At 41.7% G+C, this 22,057-nt stretch overlaps 1 protein-coding gene across 2 annotated transcripts; it reads right to left on the bottom strand.

Moving 5' to 3' along the window:
* Nucleotides 1-720: 720 nt before the first annotated feature.
* zer1 (zyg-11 related, cell cycle regulator) lies at nt 721-20,843 on the bottom strand. 2 transcript variants are annotated; one of them, XM_034709201.1, is made up of 16 exons: nt 20,120-20,843; nt 16,707-16,927; nt 16,468-16,618; nt 14,884-15,338; nt 14,291-14,464; nt 14,092-14,206; nt 13,831-13,977; nt 13,575-13,748; nt 13,242-13,457; nt 12,816-12,857; nt 10,613-10,732; nt 10,410-10,525; nt 9,397-9,585; nt 9,184-9,281; nt 7,989-8,091; nt 721-6,315 (listed from the first exon to the last, which is right to left on the bottom strand). In XM_034709201.1, exons 2-16 carry the CDS (start codon nt 16,871-16,873, stop codon nt 6,228-6,230), a joined length of 2,355 nt encoding a protein of 784 aa, XP_034565092.1. In that variant the 5' UTR covers nt 16,874-16,927; nt 20,120-20,843; the 3' UTR covers nt 721-6,227. The 2 variants fall into 2 exon arrangements, with proteins under 2 accessions (XP_034565092.1, XP_034565093.1); XM_034709202.1 differs by having other exon boundaries at nt 20,553-20,662.
* Between the last annotated feature and the right edge of the window lie 1,214 nt (nt 20,844-22,057).

The following is a 22,057-nucleotide window of genomic DNA, read 5'->3' as shown; positions in this document are numbered from 1 at the left end:
TCCTTATTTACTTTTGTGTATTGCCTTTACACTGCTTGGCAGTACCTGCACCCAAATGGACTTGTTACTCTGACTGATCTTGTTTCCTCGTCTAGATCTTTGCTTGTGTTGTTCTTGTTCTCGTATGTACGTCACTTTGGATAAGAGCGTCTGCTAAATGACATTGTAATATTGTATGATATATCAGCCATCTCTAATTATCGGCATTGGCCAATCAAAAAGCTAATATCTGTTGACAGTAAGTCTTAAGTTGAGACCGATTAGTACTTATTCCTCACCCTCTGTGACGCCAAATCTGAGTATGTATTGGAGAATAAAAACCCCAATTTATTGAATTTGTTTGACACTAAATTGCAGTTTTTTCTGGAAACAAATTGGGATGCACCAACGCATTATTTTCAACCAGTGTGTATAGATAATTACGAATTTTTCACAACATCTGTTGGCATTTTTGGTGGTGCAAAGACAGTGAAAGACAAACCTGCGAGAAGTAGTCAGTCATTTTTGCCTCTATTGGATTGGACAGCTGAAGAGAGGGAATGTGGGGAGTACGGAGGCTGTAGTCCTTGTCACAGTGACCGCTGTGACGAGGACTACAGCCTCCATACATGGGGCGCACTCCAACTGCAAGACATACCTGCACCCAAAATTCAAACACTTTTGGAGTTCCTGAAACCTTCAAAGAGGAACAGACAGACATAAATAAAGACACGTTCACAGTTTGTTTTTAAACCACTCCATCTTTATTGCTTATTCATATCTTTACACTAACGGTCTGGTACTATTTAGCTCAGGAAAACTGGAATTCCATAACGTGTGGATCAAATATTCCTCATTCCGGTTTGGATTACACGTATCAGCAGTTACAAAAGTAGAGTGATGGGTGAAATCAGTGACGAGACAGCATATCTCCAGAAGCACAAACACCTTTATAAATAAAAACCAAAGCCCATCAGCAGCTTTCTGCCGTCACTGACGTCCAGGACCATCCTGGAAAACAAACTGAAACATTCAATGACTTTAAATCAACAAGAACAGCTGACGGAGACTCACTCCTTCATCTTCATCATCAAACACTGAGCGAGCCTCCAGAACGCAGAGAGCTTTGTTCTGATCACATGAGGTTTTATAACTCCTCTTCACACCCACACATCTGAACACCAAGTGAGCCTCTAATAAAGCTTTTAATCTCACACCATCACTGCCTATTACACGATGCACCGTGACTGTGAAGGAGAAACGGAGCTGTACCAATCACATTCCCAGAAATTACATCAGAAAGAAAAACTGTACATGAGAACCAGGAAGTCGCGTCAGTGGGTCAACCCAAAACAAATGATATGAGAGAGCTTAGAGAACATCCGTTAGGCACCACATGAACGTAATCCCTAAAGGGGGACTCTGCTATTTTAAACTTGGGTCCTATTTAAAATAATTTGAGGTTTAAATGACTCACAGATTCAGGAAACTTTCAGGGATCACTCAGATAGATCTCTTCAGCCTGCAGTGATGAATCAGGCTGTAACGTCTGCAACATCATCCTCAATGCATCAAAGTGAGTCCTCAAACAGTTCTTGTTTTGGCTCAGGTTGTTATTTTGAGAGTCTGACATCATTACAGGATTTTTACCAATACAGAGCACAAATCAACGCAGTTCCTGGAGTGTACACTAGAGGCTGGCTGTAAAAGCCAAGATCCCCATAGAGCCCCATGTTTAAGTGTTACAGTAGATCTAATAATAACAACAGTTTGAAGAGGTGATTATATTTTCATAACTCGTCTGTTCTGATTATATTAAAGTAAAGTTATGCATAATTAAGCATTCAAAGGGGCGTGGCTCATTTGACTGACAGGTGTGTTGTAGCAGTTTACCCGCTGGCTAGGTTATCACCTCCTCTCCTCCTCTGCCTGTTTCTAAATTAGCCGAACGTCAAGTTCAGTCAGCATTTCCAGTATGGCAGCTGCCATCTTTGGGCTTCATAACGCCTCTTCAGAAATGTATAGGGTGACATCACCAAGACTTCATGTTTTGGACCGTCTTTGGTTACATGCATAGCTGCATAGCTGCACGAATTAGGGCCTGGGGGCGTGGCCTGATTCAGGGCTTGTCATAACCGCTCATTTACACAAATATTCCTCAACTCTGTGTTGTCAATACGACTATTTTACAGTTTCTGACTGAGTCTGACAGCCTCTCAAACCTGGAACTGTAAATATCAGATATGTTTGATTTGTTCTTCATCGGGCCAGCAGGGTCACGGGCCCGATGTTGTGTACTCTTACAGCTCATGAACACGGCAGTGTTTGGAAACATAATGGGATAAAATATCCAGCGTGTGCTCTGTAAATCAGAGCACATGCTGGAACAGTCAACTGACGACACCGATTGTCCTTCATCTTTGTTTTCGAAGTCGCGTTTGATCACGTGCCTTCTGTAAGATCTTATGTTTGTGGAAGTGTTACTACAAATGTTGATAGTTCCGTCTAGCAGCATTATTTGTCTCGGACCTTTGTTAGGAAAAGTGTATTTATTAATGCTTTTATGTATTACTTAATGTTCGAGGTAAAAGTGCGACACATAACATGTAAGAGGACATCCTAAATCAGCAGCACTTCAAGGCTTCACTGCTTGGATGGGCCTTTTTACACTTTCCCTAACCCTGAAGCAGTTATGTCTCGTTATTTTTAAATCTGGACCCTTTTATGTCAATGTGGCCTCAGTCTAAAGTTCATGTGTGTTACACAAATGCTGTATTTGATCCCAGTGAACCATTTAAAAACATTAAACTCCCAAAATGACCCGACAAGCTCTGCAACGGACGCAGCAGCAGACCGGCAACTCCCTCGTTCTGCAAGATTAAACTGTCGTCAGGCGTCACAGAGAGCCCTGTTTCTGGTCCAAACATCATCTTCCTCTTTCTCATAAAGATCCCTCTCCGCAGGGATCCTTTCTGTAATGTAGTCAGACCCTTTGATTAACAACCTGGGCCTGTTGGGGACAAAAACAAGAACTGTGATTTGGCTCATCACAACCTGTTTCACCGCTGCAGGCTGAAAAACTCAAACAGAGCTACTCCAGAACTTTCTGTACCTACGAGTTATTCAGACACTTAAATAAATACAACTAGGACTTGTGTTAAAGAGTTCCCCGTTAGCTGTAGTAGACTCTGAATGACAGACTGTACAGAGACACACGGCGGTGCCAGTGTGCTACATCATTACAAACCACTGTGCAATATTTTAGTTCAGGAGAGACGTAGCTAAAGTTATCGTGATGCATGTTTCCTGTACGTGCACAAAGCTGAAGGTTCTGGCAGTCCCAGGTTTAGAAGTGACATTACAGTGAATGAAAGCTTCCTGCATCATCACACCATCTGTTATATTAATCAGCACTGCATTCAGTGACGTGAGAGTTTAATCCCTGCTCAGACTGCTCATTCAAACACATTAGAGGGAAATTAAAAGGGAAATGATCTTAAAATAAACACCAACTGAAAACGGTCCTTAATTAAAAGCACCAAAATAAAACTGCTCGATGGTAAACAGAAATTAAAATATGTAAATAACGTGATGAATTAATGGTGCTTGTTTCCCTGCAGAGTCCAAAGTCCTGCAAGAAAGCAAACATATCTGGAGCTGGTGGGATTTAGACATAGCTGAGTCACTCGTCTCATCATTTCGTCTGGTGATTATAAACTGGCATAACTCTTTTCTGGATATTTTATCCCATTTTGTTCCCAAATCTTAGATAACTTCCCTCTAAAGGTCTCATTTAACGCTATTTTTTAGCTGTTAACATGTCAGCCTCTCATTTATGAACCTCATTATCCATGCAGTGATTTAAGTGGGAAGGGCCACCATGATAATGAGGCATTGCTCTGATTGGCTGCCTGAATGATGAAGCAGACCGGTGTAGGCGGATGCAGAGGCAGAAAAACACCAAAACTACAAAACTTGGCGAGCGCTCCAGGAGAACCTGCACCGGGACACTACAAACTGAGGTCTGGGACTAAACCGTGATGTTTCAAAATAAAAGTGTTTAAGTCTGTTTAAGTTAGAGTGAGAGCTGAGCCTCTTCACAGGTAGGATTTAAGTTTAAGTCACTAGAGCAGTTATGATATTTCAAAGAGCCACACTTCGCTTAATGAGCAGTCGTCACAGTTTTTCAACCTCAAACAAAAACATAGATTGGCTTTTTGACTCTCCTCCCGTTAGTTATTGCTTCATCTGCTGTTAGTTTGTTACCTCGCAGCTGCTCACGTCAGAAAAAGAGTTCAAGTGAAGCAGTAACTTAGCAGCATGTCCATTCCAAACAGTAGAAATAAAGGGCCAAGATAAAGGGTTTCCTCTGGATCCGGTTTTGGATTATCTGGCATCGTATTTCACAGCTGGCAGTTAGTCCATGATGGTTATGTGAAACGTTTTGGTTGGTGTTTGGGGAAACTGATGTCATATCATTGGGCACTAAGTCACAATTTTTCTGGTTTCTGACGAGAAACAACCTTTTAAATGGCTGTTTTTTAACAGAATGTGGTGGAACCATACTTAGAGAAACCTTGGGTCAACATATATTGAAACACCTTCAGGAAGCGGTACATCCCATTGCATTGTGGGTAATGTAGGCACCAGTTTTCACAGGGAAGAGAATTGTCTTGGTTGGACAATTAATTCCAGAAATTCGGGCCCTAAACTGATGCTCTTACAACCTCTAATCTTCTGGTCAAAGACAAGTTAACAACTTTTAAATGGTTGGTTTTTTTGATGAGGTTTGGTGAGACCATTTTTGACATTACCTCAGGATTTCAGGGGAAGCTCAACAAGGATAAGCTTTCACACAAAATTCTCTTAAATTTGTGTGTTTTTAATGTTGCAATGGCGAGAAATTCATGATATTTTGCATTTTAATGCAACGTTTAATGCACCACCAGAAAAAAGTGCCTCTTTAGATTTTTTTTTTGTAGAGTTAAACTCTGGACTCTTTGCAGGGGAGTCAACCTGTTTAGTCTTTTGACCATTGACTGGATATAAAAATGGACCGCCTCCTCATTACAGAAAAGTGAAGCCAAAACATTTTGTGCCAGCATCAGCTCTGTCGTGATTGGTTGTTGGAGCCATTAAGTCCCATTCCCTTCCTCTAACCTCACAGATTCTGGCGTGGGTTTGAAGCAGACTCACGGATATAGAAAATTGACTCTTGTGTAAGTGTTTGTTTCCTCTCACCATTCCTCCTCTACCTCTCGTCAACCAGCAGGGGGAGCTCTAAATGTTTTGGTTTCACTTACAGGGAGCTGTTACATCGTCCATCCTTATAAACCGTCTATGGTTTCGGACTCATGTACGTGTAAACCTTCCAGGTAAAATGCCAGATAATGAAAAAGCGAGTCGAGGTTGAACTAAAGTGAAATGCTCCTTTAAGGAACAGAGTTTCCAGGAATGCCAGACTTGATTTCAGTGATCAGATGTTCTCCTGTGTATAGATTCCTAGCGTTGACAGTGAGTAAGTCAGACCTAAACAGATTTAAATACAGAGTAAAGTCATGAGTGTTTACAGTTATATTATAAAACATACACACAGTAAAAGGATGAGACAAACAGAGAATATTTACATATTTAACAAAGAAGTCCATCATTGTGCCTCCAGGTCTGGGAAGACTTCTCTCCTGACTCACATCAGTGCGATGCTTCTCTGCAGACTACACACATAATGGCTAATATTCACTGTACATGTGTCGACAGCCGAGCGGGCGGCGCCGAGCCTCTGACGGCGGTGCAGGACGCCACACGGCATTTTGTTCAACGTTACACAGCTATCGAAGCTCAGCATCACCCTGACTGCTTTTGTTCTGTTGTTAAATCTTTGTCACATGCGCGCACACACACACACACACACACACACACACACACACACACACACACACACACACACGCAGGCACACACACACACACTGAGAGATAACAGTCACCCACCCCCACAAACCCATCCCAGCAGGAGAGGTGCTAACTGTGCAGCCTCCTCGCAACAAAACACCATGCAACACATCTTAAGTCCTATGTGTCATATATTAAAGTTTCTGTGAAGAGGATCAGAGACACGATTCTGCTCTAAAGAATAAGAATGATAGGAGTAAGAATAATGCACACGATCGACCCTTCTTGTGGTGATGACAGTGGGAGGGGCCTTAGCTTGGTTTGCTCGATGTTTGCTGAGGATCTCGGTTCCTGCGGGGTCAGCCTCTTTGTCCGTAGTTTACCTCCTGTCCAGGATTCGTCTCCATCGGGTCCTCTTTGAAGTTTTCACACTGCTCCATCACTTTGCTGCAGAAGAGGAGAAATTATTGACCTTAGCTAAAGGTTAAACATGTCTGACTGCTTCTTACAACATGAGTGCCAGCCAAGCAGCAACCTCTGGTATAAAAATATGAGTCCATGTGGAAGTGCTAAAAACGGCAGTTCATTGAGGATCCACTTGAGGCTGGCTCCGGAAGAACCAGAAACCACATACACACCAATTCAAAAAAGCCAATCTTTACAGCAGAAATAAACATGTTTAAAGCCTGGTACAAAAGACGAGTGTAGTCTGGATAGCTCATGACTCGATCGGCACACACTGTACGGGGGATGATTTTTTTCAGAACGCTGTAATTTTTGAAGATGTTGAGATTACGAGTCTTCCAATGAGAGGCACAGCTGACTTGATTGACAGGCGGGAACACTGTAGCTGTAGGCTAGGAGGCTCAAACTCCGCCTCTTTACGTCACAATCGCTCAACAGCAGTTATTTGGAGTTCAGCATTTCCAATGGCCGCCAGCGATTGGCTTCAAAACAGCGCCTCAGAAACAGATGGGTGATGTCACGGATAGTACATCCATTATTTATACAGTCTATGTTGCCAGCACTAAAATAATTGGGACACTGGCGGCAGAGGTGTTTAAGAAGCGTCTCATCCTTGAAGGATCATCTGTTGTGATTTCCAAGTACCAAGAGTAAGATTTAAAACACAAGTTGTGTTTTTAAACAAACTGGTCTGGAATATAGTCGTATGTTGTGTCCTCGCCGTAGTTCGGCCTCCCTCCACTAGCTGGAGCTGTAGCTCTGGTTAACGTCTGCTGCCATAACGTTCTAAAGCTCTACTACCTGGATGTAAACAAGCACAGGTGTGGCGTGATCTTTCAGTATGTTGATCTAGTAAATGGAGATAATGTTGTTTGTAGGCTGTGTCTGGTTAAACTAACATAAAAACACTCCACCAGAGACATGAGGAACCAGCACAGGCATGAGGACGCTAACCTGCAAGGAGGACTGAAGGCTGCTGGAGCCAGCTCTGCTAGTGGTAGACACATTTACCTGCAGACTCTGTGATCCTGTGTTTAGCCGTGTTAAAAAAACTGTGCTCACTGGCTGTTTCTGACCGGGAAATTAGTCGCTCTGGAGCATCACTCAAATCAGTCATGTGCTCGGGTGTAGCTAACTAATGTTTGCAGACTTATCACTGGAGGAACAGTGGTTGGATAACCTTTGAATAAAGTGTAAATTACACTTAAACAAATACCTAACACATCCCAAGAGTGAAATAAAGTCAACAACAGGACGGAGGCAGAGGATAAAAATGTTCTCCAGATATTCAACGTCATCTATAAATATTTATTCTTGCAAAATGTCTGATACAACCGTAAACACCGGGGTCAGGAGTCGAAAACTAACAACCGAAAACCTGCCTGACCTTTAATATGTGTTTCCTTTGCCTCGGCTTTGACACAAAGATGTTTTTATTGTGTTACAGCAAATTTAATACAATTATTGAATCATTTAGAAGTCAGATATCGTTCTCTTTGCCAGGTCAAACATCAAGTTCTTCCTGCTGCTCATCCTGTGACTGCATCACCAGCAGCAGAGTTTATCTTGGCAAAAAGAAGCTACAGAGAAAGCCAACAAGCACACCAAGTACACGGAGACGAGGTTCAAGAACAGAGCTAACACTTCAGTCTCACCTGGCCATGTCCTTGGTCTCCGCATGTGAGCTGTCCAGCTCCAGAACTTTCTCCAGAAGACAGATTCCTCCTTCTTTAATCAGCAGGGGACAATACTTGCCCGCTGCAGACGGGAAACAAGTGCAGAGAGAAAGAGAGAGAATTATTCCTGTGATTAGTAAAAACATCACACGTCAGCAGCTCATCCAAAATACAGCTGCAGGGATTTAAAGGTGCATCAAACTCAGAGAACATACACTCCTGTTCACACCTGAGCTCGCAGTGAGTGTTAGAGATGGTTTGAAGATTTAAGTGACTGCTTCAGAGGTTCAAAGACGATGAAGCCAGCAGTTAGCAACAATCGATTTCAAGTTAATGCTTCACATTTTTACAGTCCGATTAGCAACATGAGACGTGATTGTGTGTTCAGATCAATAGTGGTGAAAAAAAATGCTCCTTCAGTAATGACAACAAATGAAACACCCTCCTCTCTTGGCTCATTTATACCCCTTGAGTAATGCCTGTTTATCTGTTTGTGGTGAGTCTCAGCTTCACTGTAAACAGAGGCTTTACTCTGGTTTCCTTCAGCGGTATGCACCTGAAACAGAAACTGATGTTCTTGTGATGTTCTTGTAATTAACGGGTCATAAGTTTGCTGAAACAACAACATCATGATGCAGATTAGTCAAAAGTCTAAAGTCAAGCTTTGTCAGGTCTGTCCTCAAGAGGAGAAGAAAACTACTTTTACAATGTTTGTTTGTTGAATGGAGGTCTATGAAAGAGGATTAAAGACACTGATGTTTTTTAGGCCTGACCTACTTCCCAGAATGTAATTTTTTTCTTCCAGAATTCTAGAACTCTGTCTTTGCTGTCTGGAACATTCTAGAACACCTGTTTTTCCTGCTGACACCTGATTGGTTGATTCTACTTAGACTACGAGAGAGGGATTTCAACTGGACCATCATGGCAAAGGAAATTAAATCACACTTATTATGTTAACAGGCTTTAATATAGCTCATGTGAAGTGACCTTTATCTGGATCTTTTGTAACATGTAAGCAAACACCTGTTGTTATGACTGTTGACGTGTTTGTAGTTGTAAATGTCTTGTATTTCCTTCTGGTTTATCCTCTGCTGACAGTACAGATCACCTCTGACCATGTTAACTCAAATGTTGAGAGTGGGTTTAACGCTTCCAGAGCAGCAGATATACTCACGGTAAACTGACACCAGGTTGAAGAGCGCCCATGTGGCCCAGTGCTGACTGACAGGTGAGATGCCCTGAGGCAGCAGCCGCAGGATCGGCTCGAATGACCTGAGAGAACAAACTCCATTTAAAATTCAAACACACTGAGAGCTATGAAAAAACACAGTCATTCTTAAACATAACAAGCTGATGTTTCTGTAACAGGATAAAAACAGTGTCAAACCTGTAGTTGATGTTGCGTCGTGAGCTTACGTCCCAGCTCTGGATGGCGTCCCACATCTTGTCCATCACTGCGTCTCTTTTCGGCTCCTCCATCGACCAGACCTCAGGCCCGTCGAACATGATGTGTGAGAGCACACCACAGGCGTTGTACGACACCTCAATCCCATCAGCTTTACTGTCCAGCAGGTTACTGTGAGAGCAACAAACAGGGAGGACAGAGGAGAGGAAGTTATTTTACACATTCATCTCCATCCTCTCTTTTTGGTTCTTTGAATCTAACACCATGTTATCTCTGTGAATGAGGCCGTAAGAACTTCTGTAGCCGGAGAATATACCGGCCCCAAAATGACGGGGATCTGATATGCCGTCTCTCTATCATATGGTTTTTGGTTTTGTCTTGAAGCTACCAAAAAGACAGAACAAATTCCCAAAATGCATCGCTGCAATTTGGAGTTACATTTTCTGGGCTTGGGGTCACCGCAGAAGTTAAAATCAGGTGTCCTCACCTTGTGCATGGACACTGTGTGTGTGTAGGAGCTGTTTAAGCCCCACCCACATAGTAAAAATGAGGTGATGACAGAAAAATGAGTCTCAGCTCTTTTGTTTCTGCTCATTCACAGAGTCTTATAAATAACTCCAAACCTCTGCATTTATTCTGATATAATGTTGGACTAAATGTTGATGATGATCTTATTTTAACGAACCTACAACAATATATTCACCATGCAGTAAGTTATCAACGTTACAATCAGGACAGGTTGGATGTGTGCGCTCCATTGAAGCAGCACAGATGCATTCGTCTTGATCCGAGTGTCACCTGTGTTTGGAGGACTGTTGCCATGGAGTCTTTGTTCTGGTACAACAGCTACTGAAATGATCTGAGTCCTGTGGTATGCATTCTTTACTGAGTGCCACCAAAACCAGATCTGACTTTGTTCTGAACTACAGTTATAGTAGGAAATGTAAAACAGAGTAGAGGTGGACCAGAGCACCGGTTTGACCCCGTCCTCTCACCTGAACACGGTGATGAACTGCGGCGTGAGAAGCTGTGGCCTTAGAGCTTTCACCTCAGCAACATTTCCCAGCAGCCCCAGCATGTTACGATGGAGCTCCTGCTTGTCTGGAAACTCCTGGAGGAAGGTTATACGAGAGGAGAGGTTAAATACTGCTGTAAGAAGAAAAAAAAAACACCACAGGTACATCGAGTCCTGACTCACCTGTAAACACTCCAGGAAGAGGCTCATGCCCCGACAGTTGAGGAACATCTGACAGTTATCTGGCGTCTCGTCGGTGATGTTCCACAGAGCGCTCCAAGAAAACTCCATCACCTGATCACACTGGGGAGGAAAACACACAACGTTTAATGCTGGAACGTAGCTGATTATAAAGTTTACAAAAACACAAACATTAACCATGAACATGAACAGTTCCCATTACCTTAATGTTGTTCTGGTTTTTCTTTACATTTTTATGTTTTTTATGCAACATGTGGAATATAGGTTATATGTAATACATCTTGTTATTTTAAAGTTATATTTTTTGGCCTTTTTGCCTTTATTTCATAGGACAGCTGAAGAGAGACAGGAAATGTGGGGAGTAGAGAGTGGGGGAAGACATGCAGGAAATGGTCAACCGGCCGGGAATCGAACCAGCGACCCCTGCGACGAGGACTGTAGCTTCTGTACGTGGGGGGCTAAGACCGCTAGGCCACCAGCGCCCCATCTTGTTATTTTAAAATATATATTATTGTTTGTTTTTAATTTTTTGCGTGTTTTACAACATATGAGCAGGCAACAAAATGCGTAGAGCTTTAGGGTCCAAGACAAAATTCCCAACTGGGATGATAAAGGGTATCATAGCATAGCGTATCACATTTCAACACATTGTATTGACGCTTATCATGTCCTGTTGTTTCGTATCCTGTCTTGTATCTTGTATCTCGTATCGTGCTGTGTGGCTTTGTATCGTATCACTATGTATCATGTTATGTCACTACAAATAGTTAATTATTGCTTCGTATTGTGTAGTTTTGTTAAGTATCTCTATATATTGTGCCGTATCACTTCATATCCATAGACTGTATAAAATATGGACGTAGTATCTGTGACGTCACCCATCTGTTTCTGAAGCGCTGTTTTAAGACCAATTGTCGGCGACAGTCATATTGCTTCTGTCGAGCGATTGTGACGTAAAGAGGCGGAGTTTGAGCCTCCTAGCCAACAGCTGCAGTGTTCCCACAGGCAGCTGTGCCTCTCAATGGAAGACTTGTAATCTCAATATCTTCGTTAGAAAAAAATTCACCCCCCTCACAGTAAGAGCACATCGAGAAATGAGCTATCCAGACTACACTCGTCTTATGTACCAGGATGTAAACATGTTTATTTCTGCTGTAAAGATCGGCTTTTTCCCATTCATGTGTATGCGACTTCCAGTACTTCCGGAGCCAGCCTCAAGCGGATCCTCGATGTACTGCAGCTTTTAACACTTCCGCATTGGACTCATATTTTTAGACCGGAGGTTACCGCTTGGTCATATCATGTCGTGTCATATCGCTTCGTATCCTTTCGTGTTTTATGGTATCTATTCGTATCGTGCCGCTACAAATCGTGACGTATCGCTTCATATCATGTCGTACTGAATCGTATTGTGTCGATGTTTCGTATCATGTCGTGTTGCTACAAATCGTGAAGTATCTCTTCGTATCGTGTCCCATTGTTTTGTATTGTGTCCTGTCGCGTCATATCAGGTCCTATTGTTTGGTATCCTATCTTGTATCTCGTATCATGCTGCGTGGCTTTGTATCGTATCACTATGTATCATGTCGTGTCGCTAAGAATAGCTAAGTATTGCTTCGTATCGTGTTGTTTCAGGAAGTATCTCTATGTATTGTGTCCTATCGCTTCTTATCCTTTCGTGTTGTATGATATTTATTCGTATTGTGTCGCTACAAATTGTCAAGTGTTGCTTCGTATCCTGTCATATCGCTTAATATCATGTCGTGTCATATTGCTTCGTATATTGCCGTCTTGCTTCGTATCATGCCGACGTTTCATTTGGTGTTGAAGTATTCTGTCATGTGGTATTGCTAAATAACGTATTGTATTGCTTCGTTTTGTGTCTTGTCGTATCATGTCATCTCACATTATGTCATATTTCTTTATATCGCATAGTGTCATATTGCATCGTATCTTCGTATCTCTTGCATTGAGACGCATTTCCCGTGACTCATGTGACACGTGTAAATAAGCTACTTCAGAACATTTCCAGGCCAACACTCCTGAAAAAATTCTAGAAATTATCATGTTTGAGAAACTCTTCAGAACAGTGGAAAACTTAGTTAAGCTTGTGTCTGTCCAAAAGAATTTATCAAAATCAGATAATATTAAGATGGTTGAAAGGAGGATTAAACATGTGACTCACCATTCTGTCCAGCAGCTTCTTCTGAATTAAATTCAACATCGTCTGTAAAGGAAGGACGGAGAGAAAGAGAAAGGAGAGTTAAAACATAATCAGATGACAACTGTTAAGATTAAACTTTAGGCTTTAGAACATGAAAGATCCAGAAAACAAAAACAGCTATGAAAGCTTCAGCTTAAAACCTGTTGGGGTTTTAAGCTGAAGCTTTCATAGCTGTTTTTGTTTTCTGGGGCAGAATCTTTCAGAGAATGTAAACAACAAACAGCCCTGGTGTTTCCTCAACAGAACAGGTGTGGCTTTTCACACGTCAGCACACTAATTTGTCTAATCTTAGAGACCTTTGGATCTCAGTGGAAGAACAGGTAACAACAAGGTGGAGGAAGATTTTAACCCTTAACATAAAAAGAGAAAGCCTGGCCTTTATCTCACCTTGACAAATCCCATCTTGCCCACAGCCTCCTTGTGATGGTTGTCCACCTGACAGACCAGAGCGTTGCAGAGGTGCACGGCGATCCTCTGGATGGACTCGTCCTGCCGAGCCGGCTCCAGGATCTTCAGTAGCAGCTGGTTGACCCGACTGTACTGGAACTCCAGCTCCTCCGGTATGCTGAAGTTACACAGAGTCAGGCAGCAGTTTCTCTGGACCTGGAGAGCGAGACAGAGAGAGAAGTATGCTCACACAGTGCAGTTCTAAAAATAGTATATAGTGTTAGTGTTTATAAAATGAGCTTCAAGGTGAAGGAGGATGGGACGCAGACTCACAGTGACCTCTTGGTACTGCTCCATCCCGTTCAGCACCACCTGTATGACCTCTCTGCGCAGCCTCACGCTCTGATCACTGCGGTACTCCGTGTTGGTCAGGTAGAACAGAGCCGCGCTGCCTGTCACCTGGATGCTCTTATCGTATTTATGACACTTCAGAGCCGCTATGACCAGCTGGAAGGAGAGAGAAGAGAGAGTAAGGAGCGGGCAGGATCAAAGGTGTCCCCTCTTTAAACACGTCTTAAACTCGTGATACCTGCAGAGCGCGGAGAAGCTGGCTGCAGTGCTGTATCCTGGCAATGTCGAACAGCTGATTGATGGCTCTGTGGGCCAGCTCGGGACGAAACTCTGTGTACGCCTCGATAGCGTTCAGAACCTGGTCCTCGTTTTTAGATCCAGTCACCTGAAAAAGCCCAAAACAAGGCATGGATGGTTTTTCGTTACGCATGATACTCAGAGTATCTAATATAAGTAAAGATCTGCAACATGTGTGTGTAGTTCTTAACATAACGCGTACCTTATAAGCAGGTATGTGTGTCACATTACAGAGGGTTGTGTCGTATAATCCAAGAAACTGCAGCGGCCTCTTCAGCTCCTGGAAAGGATAGATGCTGCTCTTACACGGCTCGGTGCTGAAAGAGAGAGAACGTTTATCTAAAAGAAAACAACAACACATTCCTTTATGTTTAACACATGCTGCAGAGTCTGTGACTCACCTGGGCCGACCCATAGCTTCCTCAAAGTGTGGGACTGTGCAGTTGTCCAGCATGATGTGACCTGAGATGTCCAGAGACACAAGATTGACCAGCCGCTGGACGATGGCCGTTAGGATTTTTCTGGTCATCTTGAACTTTGAGCTCCGCCTGCTTTCCCGCGAGATGTCGAGGTGCCTGAAAAACACAAAGTTTATCCAGATGAGTGACCTTCACAGAATGTTCCATTTGCTGCCCACCCTGATGGTGGGATCCATCATTTCTGATGCATTCCAGGAAGTCAGGAAATCTAAACGCTGATTGTCTTTAGTGACAGAGCATCAAGCAGATTTGTGTCTCAGTGTAAATGTTTGATCTAGAACAGATTGTTAGCTGCTCTTCATGCAGATGTCTGTTTATAGAGAGAAAGAAATTCTCCTCAGATTAACCATGGGAGCCGTCATTATGCTGGATTGTGCTCCTCCTGCTTTTGCTCTCAATACACACAGTTTATTCTGCAGACACCTGATTGGTCAATACTACTCAGACCACAAACAGAAACCAGAACACTTCTCATACCAAAGTCTGGTCCCATGTTCCATTCCCTGTGAACTCACCTGAGATTATTGATCTCCACCACCGTGTTGATCAGCTCCTCTGACAGGTCCACGTTGTAGAGAACAAGAGATGCCAGCCTGTCTTTCCACTGAGTGAGAAAAGTCGTTCCCAGCAGCTGAACATTAGAAAGATCTAAGGAGGTGAGGGACTTCAGGGGTTTGAGGAGCGTCTCTGCATCCACCTCGTCTGGCAGACCCCCTAAGTTGAGTAACCTGAGGCGGTTGAACCCCTGAAAGTTAAAGTCTGTCTCTAAAGCTTGTCTGGAGGCCGGGCTCTCCTCTTCCTCGTCCTCTGTGTCCTCGTTGCAGGCGAGGGGGGCGCCACCCTTCCTGTAGAAGATGTGAGTGCAGCCGAAGAGGCAAAGAGACACCAACGTCTCCTTGAAGCTGGTCAGAGTTTTTAAACTGCGGGACGACAGGCTGTTGCAGTAGGTGAGGTGGAGCTCAATCAGGTCCTAGAAGGAAACACAGTAAAAATTAATTCAGGGTCTTAAACTTGCATTAAGATGAGCAGTTATTGATGCAAGGAAAACCAAATAATAATGTATCCTGTGACAGAGAAACAACAGGTTAGGATGCAGGTATTTTTTATCAGGAGCTGGTTGTTTTAGCAGATACCCTGATGCTCTTCAGCCTCTCTCAGTGGGTTTCATACTTAATGCTCTCCAGAGGATCTCTCCTCTATCAATGTTTGTCAAACCTGCATCAAGAAATCTTGGATTTTGTTTGATCCTCTTTTGAAAAAATTGGTTGAATCCTGTTTTTTCCAGCTGCGCAACATCGCTAAGATAAGATCAATGTATTACTTATGCATTCATCATCTCTCTCCATAGTCTGAAAGAAAATATCAAAAATTAGATAAAAAATGATTAAAAGCATAAAAAAATAATAAATTAATTATTAATAAAAACATTTTTAAAATAGAAATAAAGATAAATACATATAAAAATAATAGAAAAGTAATAGTAAAATGAAATAGATACAATCAACTTTAAAGAAAAAAATAAAAATAAATCAAACCGGAAAAGTAAAGGTGATGCTCTTCTTTGTTATTCCCTGCCATTAAATCTTCTAAATCTGTTAACTGTTTTAAAAAACGTTCCCACAGATCCACTGTTTTAATTTGGCTGTTTGATCATCTAACACCTTTTATCTCTATGAGTATACGAGATTATGTCAAACTTCATCATATAACACCTCTCCTGAACCAGCTGGGTTAGTGTCTGAGCTGAGACTATGAGGTCTACGCCCTCAGGTATCATTAACTACAGTTTCGGTTTTACCACCTGAAACAATTTGTTTGAGTGGTAACAGAAACCCAAACAGCTGCTCCCTCACACTGAGCAGGGTGGATGTGACCTTTGACCTGTCATTACTAATCCTTCATTACTATAAGGTGTTTGGCCTCTCACTGTTGAATAAAACTCAGTGAGCAGGAACTCAGAGTCTGAATATGTTAAATGAAATTATTGTTTAGGAATAATACTTGTATTCATATTTTTGCACTTTTTAGATTTTGCAGCCAGAACATCCTAAAGTTTTGATTTTACAGCCTTAATTTAAGACAATTTCTAATTAACTCACCTGTTTCCTGATGGCCTCCAGATCTCTGTCGTGAACAAAGTCCTCTCTCAGCTGAACCCGAGTCAGCCTGGTGCTGCGAGGGTCTGAGAACATCTGGAAGAAACTCTCCTCTGGTTCAAAGTTACTGTCTGTGTGCACCAGCTCCATATATCTGTTAGACACAGAAATGATCAGTCATGAAACAAACAGCGGACACTTTGACAGAACGAAAGCTGATGAACTTCTCTTCCTTCACGTACGTGTTGACGAGCTTGTCGCAGATCTCGCTGGGGAGGAAGATGTCCGAGCGCAGGCACAGTTTGTTCCTGAAGCCCTGGTTGCACATCGTCTTTCTGAGGTTCCTCAGGCAGAACACTGTGGCCAGAGTCATGAGGCTGTCGGGGTTGTCTCCTGCTTTGGCTGCCATGTTTGCCTCTTCTTCTCAGATCACACACAGGGCAGAGCAGGGGACCTTGGAGGCCTGAGGGGAACAAAGTTTGAGGAAAAGAGACGTGTAAAGGCTGCAAAACTTTCCCCCTGCTTTTTCTTTGGTTTCTATGTAACAGATTGTCTCCAAGTTTATGGTTTTGCTTGTTACGAACCTAAACATCACATCAGACATCGCAGCTGGCTTTGACGTTCACTATTTTGGCATTCATTGCTGCTACAAATAATGTATGTAAAGTGTTTTGTGTGTTGCTTTTTTGCATGGCAAAAAATTAATTAAGTGTTAAGTGGATTAGTCAATGTATAAGAGAATAAGCAGTTGTTTTAATGGCGTTTAATTCAAAATGAAGCAAACACCTTAACCTCAGGCTTCGTGAATCACAGGTAAATATAATATGATGATTTCTGATTTCTGACCCTTTTTTGGGGCATTCATTGCAGCTCCCCTTAAAGAATACATCATTATGGCTCGTGCCATAAGGGCCTGTGTCCACTAACAGCTGCTCTTGCACTTGCAGGGCCCATGAATTTAATTTCAGAGCGCTTCATGCCGCTGCTTACTGCTGCAAGGTCACAAAAGTCATCTCACGGTACTTCGCTTTTGAAAGAGAATGTAAATATAAACGTTTTTAGAGTGCAAGAGAAGTTCAATCTTAAATTTCGAACATTAAAGTGGAATCATGCCCTTGCATTAGCAGCTGTTTCAGACCTTGAAACTGTGCCCTCAAAAAGTTAGCCAGGTTAGTTTCTTCTACGCTACTATCGGAAGTCGTTATCGAAAGTCTCCTGTCCGAGAAGTGAGGCTGAAGAGTGTGGTGGTTTTCCAAAAGTCAAAGTTGCATTCATGTGCTGTCAGACACATCGTAAAAATCAGTTTCCAGGTTGGAAAATTTGCGTGAACGCAGAGTCAAGGCGAACAATGACACAGAAACTGAAACTTGACATCATATTCGTCATCAACACAGCGGCTAACAATGTTTTGTTAACGTTAAGAGACTTCTTATTGATTCACTTATTGCACATCAACGTTTTGCACAAATATAATTTGTAGGATGGTATTATGTCAGTCCTTGTCCACATAGAGTGACCTAGACTAGTTAGTAAAGTTATTTACTAACATTATTTTGGTATTTAACCATTGGAAGAACGGCTTCTCGGACACAGGGAAGATCCGAGGAGTTCAGCCAGAGACGGACTCTGCTGGTCACTTGCTCTCTTGATTTCAAGTCTTCTCAGACAAACCAGCACACGTTAATTTTCTACACAGGATATCACTGTGTTCTTCAAATGGATGATTGTGACATAACCAGGGAGATTTTGGAAACAAGTCGACGCTGCCAAAGCAAAAAAAAGTCCTTAATGGGCACAGGCCTTCATTGTATCCTGATGCCAAATAAGGGTGGGACAAAATGTCGACACAGCAATATATCTCCGTCCTGACCTGTGGGACAGTTATTTACATACTGGGGATACATCGAGTAGGGATGGGAATATCAAGCCAAAATACTACTCGATAATCATCTATTCAGTGATTATTCGTAATCGAGCAGGACGAAGTGCTGCTAGTAGCGAGCACTGGCAGTGTCAGTCTCTGCGATTATCTGTTTCTGAATTTCACACAACAACACGTATTTCCAGAGACTGACGCTAATGTTTTCGACTTCTTTCACTGTTTAATCCAGTTAGCATTCTTTTTCTTCTGTTATTTAGCACTGATAGCAAACAGCTTTAAGACGCTCTGTAGCCACCGTGTGGAGGGAATACTGTATTACAACAAGGCAGCCGTGAAAGTGATGAAATTAGTACTTTCAAAACAAGATAAAATTCACATTAACTCTTCGATTTTTAATAAGTGAACGAATATTTGAGCGTTCTTAAATCATGTCCCATCCCTAAAATCAAGTAATAACAATAAATATTTGATCGTTAACACTCCCAAAGATCAATTACAGAGAATACTTAAAATTTGCATCCCTACTTGCAATTTATCGACAAACACAGAATCACTGTATTGGAATTAGGGATGATGTTCCAAGCAAAAATCCTATTCAATAGTCACAGCTAGCTATTTGCCGATTTATCGCAGTTCTCCACCCCCCCTGCAGACATAAGGAGAAAGAGTATCATTTAATAACGGTGCGCAGTTGTTGGTACGTTAGATATGATTCATGAAAGGATATGATCTAGATGTTCTACTTTTAACTGTAAAGTTTTTGTTTGTTCTTTCATAGAAGTTCATCCAGAACTCTCACTAAGTCGCACCCATTTAACCGTCAATTGGCAGATTTTTTTTATTATCAACCGATCATTCTAATAACAGGACTTATTACCCGGCTTTCTTACTGATCTTCCGGTTGAATCTGATCGGTCAAAACCCCTTGACAACTCCTTGACAGTGGTTATTAACTTTCGCTAACATGAGCAACACCAGAGTCAAACTGATCCATCACATTTAAAAGGCAGATAAGATCCATCACCATGGAACACTAACTGACGAGGAATCACTGGGATTATTTTTTTAAAACTGTGAACGTAAATCATTTTAAATCAATAAAATAATATTTTAATCAATGTTTTTGACAACGTGTTTGTATTTTAAGTTAGTGGCCAGGTAATAAACTTGATAATGTATGGTTAGCAGGTTGTTATGGGAAAAAGATTCCCGGCAGGGTGAGAAAAAACACTGACAACCTGCTAACCATACATTATCCCTTACTTATTAACCGATTATTCTAATAACACAACTTATCGCAAATCGTGATATTATTGAAATCAAGGTATCATATTGTGACTTCTCTCTGTGATTACCACCCCTGCTGTTAAATAGCAATTCTATTCTATTCTAAAGTGAGATATCCAGCATGTTATAATTTTATTTAAGATTATTATAAAGTAGATTTCTCAGTGAATAACAGAATTCACTTCATTGACATTCAAATCAAAATAAAGTCAAACACATAAACCAGCAATAAGGAAACTCTTATTACTCTTACTGTATTTCCGTGTCTATTAAACCTCCTGAAAGGTGTGTTATATAAAAACACCTCACTGCCATTATGAAGCTCTAACACACCTTTTCATACCTGGCAAAGTTAGCCGTGATACCAATGGCTTGCTGTTGTTAGCAACTTTGCAACAACTTGTTCAAGCATAACAAACATGATATTTAATGTTTTATATAATAAATTAAATAATCATTGTTGTTAAATTGAGGATTATATCATACCTGGTCTTGTCTTTGAGTTGTGTCGTTTGTAAGTGAAGCACAGAGCTGTGAACCCTGAGGCAGACACAGCTCCTGAGTTAGCCTGCTAGCTAGCTGCTCTGTAGGATAATATACTTCAACAACACGAACGCTACATAGCTCAATGCTAACAGGCATCAAATGTCAGCCTGCTCACTCACAGGAACTCAAAATACCTCACAGTAACACTTGTTATTCTAAGTTTAGCTTTAACTTGCCGACTCTGTGTCAGCGGTGCATTCAGCGTCTGTGTTAGCTTGATGCTAACGATGACTTTCCCTGCTTTGGTGTTAGCTAACCGGGCTAGCGCTAGCTTAGCTCCCTGTGAGGCTCCAAACAGCAACCAGCGGGGTCAGAGGTCACGGAGCAGCAGTCAGCGGGGTCAGAGGTCACGGAGCAGCAGGACCGGGTCTACCTGAGCTGTAACCGGGGCTGCGGGCCTGGATGCCGGAGAGAGATTCAGTTATTCTCCCCTCTCTTCACTCATCTGATTCTCGTTTTCGTCCGATGTCAACAAACAGACTCCTCCTCCTCCTCCTCCTCCTCCTCCTACTTCTACTCCTCCTCCTCCTACTCCTCCTACTCCTCCTCCTCCTCCTCCTCCCCCTTTTCCATCTTTCTCCTGCTCTTCCTCTTCCTCTTCCTCCTCTTCCTCATCATGCAAGATAACATTGTGTACTCTTGTTGTATTTGTCAGCTCTCATGTTCTGTCACCAAATATCATCTTTATTTTAAACTTAGCTTTTATTTTGGTTAGGGCAACTTAAACTGTTTAAGTCACAGTCATCTATTAGCACATATTTTCACAAACTATATTATAATAATAAACAAAACACAAAATATATACAAATAATAAATAATTAACAAACTAGAGTAAATTATAAATCACCAACACAGTCAGGGCAGGGCTCCACCTTCCAACAAACACGTGTCTCTGCAGTCTCACAAAATAATAATAATAATAATAATAATAATAATAATAATAATAATAATAATAATAATAATAACAATAATAATACATTTTATTTAAAAGCATATTTCTCAACACTCAAGGCTACTTAAAAGAGGGATTAAAACACAATAAATACAATAACACAATAAAATCAATAAAAACAACAAGCAAAGTAACACCAAGAAAAAATGAAGCAGTAGAAATTAAACAGAGAGTGTAGATTGGAACAGATGGGTTTTGAGTCTTGATTTGAAGAGAGGTAGTGAGTCTATGTTTCTGATGTCTGGTGGGAGTTCCAGTGATGCTGAGATGGGCAGAGGGCACAGAGAGAAGGAAGACCTGAGGGAGCGAGAGAAGGTGGCAATTTGGAGGAGATCAGACAGATAGAGGAGGGCGAGATTGTGAATGGCCTTAAATGTATACAGGAGGATTTTGAAGGTGATTCTGAATTTGACAGGGAGCCAGTGAAGCTGCTGGAGGACGGGGGTGATGTGGTGAAAGGAGGGGGTTCTAATTCTGGACCATTATTTTATTTTGTTCCGGTTCATTTTTTTGTATCATTTTGTCATTGTTTGTGTGTCTGGAGCGTTTATAAAAACTAATAAATATTAAATCAGAAAAAAAAGTTTGGTGCTCTCCAAATAAACTTAGACTGATCATAAAATATCTCTATATATTTTTGTTGAAATTCTTGTACTGTACACCTTCTTGTTTGCTGCTGTAACTCCGTGAATTTCCCCGTTGTGGGATGAATAAAGGAGTATCTTATCTTATCTTATCTTATCTTATCTTATCTTATTTTAAAAACATTCCCTCATGGTGTTTACCGATGTGATAGGATAGTATCATTTTTGCCACAAGGTCAACAGGCAGATGTAAAATCCTAAATAGTACGAGATGTGTTTCTGCAGATCTAGCGTTGACTGCTTTTCAGAATCAACACAATAATACAGTCCACACAGGAGCAT

This window comes from Notolabrus celidotus, chromosome 19 (genome assembly GCF_009762535.1).
Source record: "Notolabrus celidotus isolate fNotCel1 chromosome 19, fNotCel1.pri, whole genome shotgun sequence".
In the NCBI taxonomy this organism is placed as follows: domain Eukaryota; kingdom Metazoa; phylum Chordata; class Actinopteri; order Labriformes; family Labridae; genus Notolabrus; species Notolabrus celidotus.
The sequence above is the reverse complement of the archived record's forward strand: the minus strand, read 5'-3'. Positions and strand labels throughout refer to the sequence as shown.

What these genes read in the sequence shown, in the direction of transcription:
- zer1 (XM_034709201.1), bottom strand. Translation starts at nt 16,873, where the DNA reads ATGGCAGCCAAAGCAGGAGACAACCCCGACAGCCTCATGACTCTGGCC. An exon ending in TGGAGGCCATCAGGAAACAG is followed by an intron (nt 15,339 to 16,467) that starts GTGAGTTAATTA and finishes GTTTCCTTCTAG; the next exon opens with GACCTGATTGAGCTCCACCT. An exon ending in TCTTCCTGGAGTGTTTACAG is followed by an intron (nt 10,526 to 10,612) that starts GTGAGTCAGGAC and finishes ACCTTCCTCCAG; the next exon opens with GAGTTTCCAGACAAGCAGGA.